Source organism: Copidosoma floridanum, unplaced genomic scaffold (assembly GCF_036245765.1).
Source record: "Copidosoma floridanum isolate Cflo_tuat_1 unplaced genomic scaffold, Cflo_Japanese_pri ptg000006l, whole genome shotgun sequence".
In the NCBI taxonomy this organism is placed as follows: domain Eukaryota; kingdom Metazoa; phylum Arthropoda; class Insecta; order Hymenoptera; family Encyrtidae; genus Copidosoma; species Copidosoma floridanum.
This window is the reverse complement of record NW_028321883.1, coordinates 22,679,427-22,688,730: the sequence shown is the minus strand read 5'-3', so window position 1 is coordinate 22,688,730 and position 9,304 is coordinate 22,679,427. Positions and strand designations below refer to the sequence as shown.

The following is a 9,304-nucleotide window of genomic DNA, read 5'->3' as shown; positions in this document are numbered from 1 at the left end:
CCAAGGGGGGAAAAATAAAGAAGCGAAGAGTGGGTGAATGTACCCACGAAAGAGGTCTGTGGTGGCAAGAACACTTCGTCCAAAACAATCGTGCGTTACATGACTTGGATGTACATATTTTAAATATAGTAGGCCATAATAATTGTGGATCAGCCATCTGTCATTGTGATGCCATAGATGGGAAAAAAGTCATTCATCTAAAGAAGAGCGTCGTAATGGTAAGGCATAGGTTTAATGTTCTTCTCTTTTATGCAACTTCTCATGTACAAGTATGCAGATAACATGTTCTTATTCACTATCACGCTAAGGACACAAAAATGTTTTACTAAAGTTTTAAAATTTATCAATCGTGTACTTAATGCTGAAAAAATATTCTGCAAATCTGAAACATTAGCGTCTTGAAACTTAATACTATTGAAGTACTACGATGAACAAGTGTGATTGTTAAAATGGTTAATGAACGAAGTTAATCTTCCTTAAAAATATATTTTTCTGATCTCAGGGCGTTTTTCGTGACATTTTGATGTTTATCGTACCATTGGTAAAATAAATTGTTGGCGTTGTTTAAGTGTAACAGTATACTTGTATGTGCGAGTCACCTATTTATAGAATACGTATAAAGAAAAAATTTGGAATTGCATATATTTCTGGGCTTGTAGGTCTCTGAAATAAGTAGTAGGGCGATTGAAAAGGAGAATATTGGATGGATTAAATGAAGAACCCCTGGTGAGAAAAATCGAAACTTGTCTGTCTGCACGTATCAAGCTATAAGTTGGAACTGCACTGTTACATATAGAAAATATTTGAGAAGTAAATTTTGGATATTTTTAAAATAAGTATCCCAAGATGGGTTGCATATATATTTATCAAGTATGGTTAATGCATATAAGTAAGAACTAAATTAAGTGCTTCAAAGGACGTGGGAGGCTATGTCAAGGAAAAGACATTTTGTTGTAGCATAATATTTTCTCCTCTATTACTTAAGAAAATTTTAATAATAACTTTATAAATGAACTTCAAATTAGGCATAGAGAAACTATCAACTCTTGGTTTTAAAATGAAAGTTTTAATAGTAAAACATCTTTGTTAATCACAACCTCTATCGTCCTCAGCAAATACAATCTGTAAATATAAACATTGTTTTCTGTCTTTATTACTTTGTGAAAAATCTGGATGATAAATAAACAAAACTTGATTAATGACATGCACAGTTTTCACACAATATTATAGCAACTTCTCGAGAATGCATGCAGTGAATAAAAATAAAATTATCAGTACGAAACGTAGCAGAAAAATGAGTGATTCTTAAAAAATCTTAAAAAAACATTTATTATTTTTACATTTTGTTTTGCTAAAAATTCATAGGTTAAAAATAACAAGAGATCTACATAGTAAGTAGTTACTTATTTAGAAAAATAATTATATGATTGAGATTCAAATATGTAGATTGTGTAAGATTCCTAAGTTTATACAGGTATTATGTATATTAAACCGGTATTCCATATACTACATATATTAATTAAGCATGTAATGTGGATAAAATATATCTTTATTTGATTCTTTTAACGCCTTTTCTCAGCTACAATTTAATATTTATACAACACAAGCTTTTTACTACCTTAAATTAAACTGCATACTTAATTTAGTATTATAAAACATTCATTAAGTATCTTATACTATTATTTATTTGTTTATTATGTTGATGGTGCATACAATGAGAGAACCTACTCCTATTTTATATGAAAATTAAAAAAACAACGCTTGATATCTAAGGGCACTATTTGCTTGAAAAAAATCTTATGTAAAATATAGGTATTTCTTATTTATTACTAAATGAAATTATTGTATTGAACTTTACATCATTGTTAGGTAAGATTTTTCGATACATATTGGATTGATCGTGTGCAACGCATAATAAATATATAGTCCTTTCTATTTATCGCATAGCTCTACTTTCGGGACATGGTGTACAGGGTGGTGGTAGATAGGTTGATGATAGACTGGCGAGGGATGGTGATAAACTGGTGCGGGATGATGGTAGACCGGCGAATGGTGGTAAGCTGGCTTTACCACCTTAACAACAGGCTCGTGGTGGTATTGGTGATGCGGTGCGTATGCAATACCCGGGCTATGATAGTTTGGGTAGTGCGAATGGCTATATTGTGGACAGTCGGGCTTAACAACTACAGCTGGTTTTATGAGATTGGCATGGTAGTTGGGTACGTGGTGGTAAGATGGCCTATGGTATAGTGGTGCGTAAGAATGGTAATTCGGTTTCTGCACGATTACTTTGGGTTGCCAACCATGTGACAACGGGTAAACTGGTCTGTTCCAACCGTGTCCATGCGCATAGCTGTGCCCATAGCCATGGCCAATGCCGTAAGGGTATCCGTGTCCATAACCACTGCTGAGACCGTAGCCATGGCCATAGCCGTGGCCATAACCATGACCATAACCATGTCCGTATCCATAGCCATGGCCGTAGCTGGGTGATGAGTGATGATAAATCTATGAATTAAAACAACATATTCTATTAAAACCATTTAATTTTAACTAAACATCAATTCTTGACAGTGAAAGTATAGCAGAGTTAAGGTGCTATTGATCAGAATTTTTTAACAGATTGATTTCAACTTTCGACAGAGTTACTACTTGTATACAAAAAAAAACCTCCATAACTCGGTCCATTTTAATACTATACAATGGAAAGATTGTTTAATGAAATATTTTAGAAAATTTTCTAAATGAGATTCAGGTAGTAAATTAATGATGTTAGAACTAAAATTCATAAGATAATTGTGGATTTGGTGAATTTTAATGGGTTATTCTCGATACCCAGTAAAAAAATTTGTGATAATACATCTTTATGATGAGTTTGTTACATCTCTAAATTTTGGAACAAACATAAAAGAACATAGAAATGGAAAAAGAAGTCAATTAAAAAATTGAGCAAAAAGTTACGGATTTCGTCTAGAAAAAAAAAAAAAAGATACATTATGTGCACATGAGCTACTATAAAAATATCGTAAGGTTGATCTAGATGGACATTTTGAATGATAGTACTTATGAAAAACCAGTTTATGTAAACGTATTATGATTATCTAGAAGAATCCCAAACTAAGTAGAACCACCTCGAATTTCTCTAATAAGTGCAGAATGTGCACTTTCACTGCGTGAAACTTTTTAATTCTGTCTTAAACTCTAATGCAAGTAATTTTATTTAAGAAATGTACAGTTAAAATAATAATTACCGGCTGATGGTGGATTGGCTTCACTACGACTGCTGGTTTATGAATGTAGGTTGGATGATGGACAATGGGTGCTGCATGATAATGCGGCCAGTTCTGCGGACATGGCGCCGAGTGATGGTAAGGGTAAGAACCTCTCTTTAGCTTTACAGTGTCCATTGCCATATCGTTGATCTTGTCTGACATCATATTTTTCTCCATGTCCATTTTTATGATGGAAATAGAATAGACGCTCGAGAGACATGATAGAAGAATTATCTATAAAAATATTGGGGTTCTAGATTTTATTTTTTCATAAATTAATTACTTTCTAACATAAATTTGTGATCTCTAGTAAAATAACTAATTAATTTGATCCAAACAAAATTCATTCGTAAATTAAACTTTGAAAAAAAATAAATAAATAAACTGGAAACATAATTAAAGTGGTAAAGTTCATAATTAGTAGTAGAATGTTTGGTAAATAAATGTTTTTTAATACAATTTTTATTTTTTCAATTTTTAAGATTATAAAAAAATTTAAATTACGTGCTGCCTTATGTATGTAATTATAGATCAAGATTTATTATTTGTTTATTTTTTAATAGATTTTTAAAAAGAAGAGCATCTTACCAAGAGAAATGTAACATGAAACTTTTTTTGATGATTTTTACTTAATATTAAAATGAAATATATATTAGTTTCATTACCATTTATCATGATCATCATGGTAAAATACGATAGATGTTGTTATGATATTTAATTTATAGTTTAATGGGTGCTCTTTCTATCATTAAAGGGCAAAAATTATTTGCCTCATTCAGAAGGATCTTTTTATAAAAAATATCAAAAGTTTTAAACATTATTCTGTTTAAAGTTTTAACTCCCTGAATAAACTTCCATAAGGCTAATAAATACATGGAACACGTATTTCTTAGATTTCAATAATTAAGCTTTAAGAATATTTTGTAGAAATAAAGGACAAAATATCTTCATAAAAAATAGATATCTATTACAAATTAATGTTAAAATTTTTTTAATGTCTCTACTCCGAAACAAGATTTCTTGTAAATAATTTTCTCTGTAATATATTTATGTCTTAAAAATTATTGCGCTAATTTTTAAATAAATCAAACGCCCATAGCTTTACAAAGTATAATTTAAAATATTTTAAATAAAACCAAATAAGCTTCTACAGTTATGACAAGTGGCTACTATAAAAATAAACTTTTGAAATTAAGTTACGATTGATACTTTTTTTATCAGAGCAAAAACTATAATTTTAATACTTATGTGTGTTGTTGCTTTGTATATACTTTTATAAAACTTTTACTGTCCAGTTTTTTTTTTTTACTAAAAAATTTTCTAATCGATTGCTAACTTATTTCTGGGCTTTTTGAAGTTAAGTATTAGTTGTTGTAAAATGAGAAATGAACTTTAAATTCTCCAAAAACCTATCTTACCTTACTTATGTGGTTAATCGATTTTTTAGCTAAAATTTTATATAAAAAATCAAGTACACTGTGGATAATTAAGTTAGTTTGTAAATCGAAGCTGCCATTTAAAATAATTTTTATATAAGTAACATCAATTATTAAATATTTCGCGCATGATTGGTTTGGAAAAATACATGGTAATCATACATAAAATTGATGAACTTACATAAAACTTATATTACTATATTATAAGTCTATTATAAAAATTTAATTGCTTCATCATAAATTTTTACACTATTTATAAATTGAGTGCACTTGCAAATAAATTTTATTTTAATAATTAAATGTAAATTAAGTTTGTTGTTTTGTTTTTCTTCTTCATTAATAATACAATAAATACCTTTATTACTCTTAGTTATATCTGAAGAAACTATAATTTAAATATTTCTAAGAAATTCAAGGATTTTTTTTAAAAGCTTTCTATCAACTCTGTTTAAAAAAATAGGATAATCTTCAGTGTGCTCAAAAAAATGTTCTAACGTCTCTAGCTATCACAAATATATTGAAAATTGTCGTATTAATTATATTCTTATATTATAGTAATCACACAAAAGTTTAAATCACAATAAGCGATAGAAAAAAATTAAGAGACTAATCAGTGGAAGGACGCGTTATCGAACGCAGACCTACAAAAAATGCCTTTCGGAATTAATATAGGATGACGAGTCCTTTGTTAAAGTTCTTAACAATATTTTTACTCTTAATCAGAGGATTCTTATACATTTTGTTTCAAACCTTAATCCCTCTAAAATATACAAAAATGTAGTGCTTATTTTATGAAAACTAAAAAAATATACAATATTAAAAAATTAAGGCATGTTGCTGGAACTGCCAAGGTTCACACTTATCTCTTTAATATAGTTGTTATGTCACATGTTATGACATGGAAACAAAATTTAGTAGTTTTAATTCAAACAAAAAAATCTAAATGACTAATAAATACGGTTCAATCGTTTTTTTTACTTTTTCAGAATATCAATAAATACCGTTATCATTCGATATTATCCTGTTAAACACTCGGTAGCTCTACTTACGAGTAATTTGGCCATTGTTGCGAATATTTGTTGATCAAGGCTGTCAAGAGAGAATCAGTATATTATTAAAAATTAAAAACTTAGGTATATAATAGTAATGTAAGAACTAGAACAGGAGTCAGGCAAGCGCGCGGCTTCGGCCGCAACGTAGGCAAGCCTGAGCGAAAACTAGGAGCACATTGAGTACGTCACTCGCTTTTATAAACTTTTTGCCCTAGTTGTGTCGCACTGGGCCCCGCAAGCGTTTTGCGTTTTTTCTTATTCCCTGCCTGCGTATAGTCAGGTTCGAACGACAAATTCAAGTGTAATGAGGAGATACAAGGAAAAAAAAAAAAAAAGAGAAGGAAAAATCGCAACCGAGTGTCCAAATGAACGTTCCCTTAAGCGGTGCAAAGAGGAGTTAACAGTCGCCAACGACATTGCTTGCTATATGGGACTAATGATGCAACTGGCGTGGCTCGCCCATACAAGTTTCTGATTAGATGTGAATAAAAGTCAAGTTTGGCAAAGTGTTGGAGAGTGAAGCCTCTTACTTTATGTGTACTGTTTGTAGGGGTCAAACATTTGTACGGTCTTAGGGTGCATCAACTGATTTGACCACGTAAGGCACTTTTTGTGCAGAAGGCATTTTTCTAAATTAATATTTTAATACTTTTTACATAGTTTTTTGTGAATTATTGCTATTTTTATGAAAAATTTTCATCTCATACCACTACTGTAAGCATTGCTTTTTTCCCTACTTTTAGTCAGCTGTATCTTCGGTGTTAAAAAACACGTTTGCTACTTAACAGAGAGAGTATATAATCGTTCTTTGTGTGATTCTACTTCAAGCTAACTAAAAGAGCTTGTATACAAAAGTCATGAAAATTATTTCATACTAAGCAATAAATGTGGCTATTACTGTGAAGACTGTATTTTTTTAACCACACGAAAATAGAAGGAAAAATTTGTATATTTGACGTTGTAAGAAAATAGTAGTTTTCGTCGGATAAGTGCCATCGCCTCTGGGACTATTATGCGGCCCGAGGGTTCTGCAAAGCAGGCCCGAGGGTTCGTAAGGTTGCCACGGAGGGATGGAGCTTATGTGGCGAATGCTATTTTTCCTACCGAGGGCACACCAGCCTCTCAAAAACGCCCGAGGTAGGAAAAATTTTTGGAAAGGCAAGTTCTCAGCAGATGACATTACAAAAATTTTCTTTTAATCAGTAAATGCTATTTTTATCTGAAATTTTATATTGCAGAGTAATAACGTCGTTAGTTTTTCTTTACTAACACCATAAACTATTTATTGTAATATGATTTGAAAAAATTCAATTCTTAACTAATACCAAACTTTTTCTGTGAGGAATTTATATTAGTAAAACGCAAAAAAGTTTTTTTTTTCATTTTTTACAAAATAAAATAGCGAAAAAAAAATCTTACATAGAAAACAAACACCAACAAACTATTTTTTATTACTCAAAAAATTTGAAGAATTCAGTATCTGCCTTTGTGCCTTTCACCCGCGATTAATCGGTTACTTTATTCAAACCTAAGTGATTATACATCCACATCTTATCACATACTGTTGTAATATTTTTAAAAAACGTTACTTAAGTATTAGATGATGAATTCTCGTAATAAATAACGTAGAACACACTGTAATTACTGTAAGTTTTAGAATTCTGATATCAAAATTGTAAGCCCCCCATTAACTGTTTTTTATTGTTAACATATGTTAGTTATAGAAAACATTTTTTTTCAATTTTTAAAAATTTTCTAATGACTATTGGCTTACGATAAAATAAAATTTCAGAAGCACGAAAAAACTTCAAGTTAATCGTGAAGTTACAAACATAATTTTCATACGAACTAGAAGAGTTATTGTTTTTGCCTTCATAGCATATCATAAGGGAAAGTAGTGTCGTACTTTTATTGCGTCAATCGATGCTGTTGACAAACTTTAACTGCATACCAGAGCAAGTAGTTGGCCCCGAGAGCGCTTAGACCTTACTAACTTTGCAGCCGGCTTAATGGGCTTGTAAACGCTTCGAGAATACCAATAGAAAACCAAGCAGACAGACACTACTCTGGATTTGGTAGCGACTACTGTCGCAAAAAGGCTTCTCGTTTTAGATCTCCAAGGGATAATTAATCCCAGAAACGGATTATTTTTATCGGCGTTGCGAAACTTCAATGGAATACCATTTTTTTTTTCTAACGATGATTGATCTTTTTTTTGTCTCTAGAATGAAGCAATTTCATAGTAGTGTGTCGTCAGGATTGTATTTTCTTGAGTATCATAAGGTAAGGTAGTGAACAAATAAACTACACCTTTTTTTTAATCGCAAAAGTGAAAGTAACTACAAATTCAATTTGCGTTGTAAATTCCCTATTAATAAAATAATTCTACAAAAATGACTTACGTTTTAATTATAATTTTAAAGATTTTCGAAGTGTGATCACCGTTTTTCAAAGGTTTTACCAAGCTTCACTTTCCTCTTCATGATGTTAATGTATAGAGTAATTATTTCCCTAGTAAATTTCTTTCCAAACTTTTGTCACATTTATCTTATCAGGATGCTGCTCTATATCTTGATGGAGTTTCTCCGTAGCCAAATATTTTTTTATTTTCTTAAAATTTTTTTACTAATACTTTTCATCTAAACTTCTTTGGATATGCTGCTTTATAAATGAAACCATAATTTTGTTTATAAAAATGAAAATTTCGCAATAAATCTAGTACGTTCAAGGGCGAAAGAAAATAAAGATAGAAAAAAGTTTAACAGAGTGGTAAGTTCAATAAGACAAATGAAAAAATTAGAGAAAAATGATCACCACCGATGAGTTGACTCATAGATTCCCCAAACTTCTAATTCACCCCTACTTTTTAATTACCATTGTTTGTTTTGATACTGTAATTTTTTTTACTATAGTTTGGTATTTTATATTTTTATTTTGTGTTTTTTTTTATTAATAGTAAACTATTATTTTAAGCTCTTTAATAACGTTCGTTACTGCTCTGAAAATTCTTACCTTTAAGTGAATTTATTAACAAACAAATCATCAATGATTTTGTCATGTTTTAATTTTACCATTGACCTAAGTAAATGTATTTTTTTGTCTAAATTAGAAATTGTTTATAGGAGTAGTGCTATATATAATAATGCTAGCTGTAGCTCGCTTATTCCAATAAAATAGGTAAGCCACAGCTAGCACTGTCATAATAAATTATGACTCAGAATAATGCTGTTGTTAAAGTATAATTCAATAAAATATTGTTTCTGTAAGTTATAACTCTTTTTCATATGTAATAAAGCATGATTTAGTTATTTTATAATATTCAAATCATTAGTGAGTAATCATTGAAGTAAAATAAAGTAATCATTCTATTTTCTACGCTTAAGACACGAAGAAATATGAAAAGTTTCTTTATAAGTGTTTACTCTATAAAATCTTTAAGAACCGTGATTTTATATTTATTTACAAGTAGTAAGAATATCCTCAAAGAAAACGTGTTTATAATTAAAAAATTCCTTCCTTTTTTTCCCAGTTGATTATTAAAATT

The 9,304-nt window shown here is 30.0% G+C and overlaps 1 protein-coding gene across 1 annotated transcript; it reads right to left on the bottom strand.

Annotated features, from left to right (window-relative positions):
* Positions 1-1,932: 1,932 nt before the first annotated feature.
* Positions 1,933-5,772, bottom strand: LOC149375599 (uncharacterized). Its single transcript, XM_089598805.1, has 3 exons — positions 5,758-5,772; positions 3,252-3,506; positions 1,933-2,508 (listed from the first exon to the last, which is right to left on the bottom strand). The coding sequence occupies exons 1-3, from the start codon at positions 5,770-5,772 to the stop codon at positions 1,933-1,935; spliced, it is 846 nt and encodes a 281-aa protein (XP_089454931.1).
* Between the last annotated feature and the right edge of the window lie 3,532 nt (positions 5,773-9,304).

Excerpts from the sequence above, each read along its gene's own strand:
- LOC149375599 (XM_089598805.1), bottom strand. Across the intron at positions 2,509-3,251 it reads AGCCAATCCACCATCAGCCG|ATTTATCATCACTCATCACC; the intron begins GTAATTATTATT and ends TTTAATTCATAG.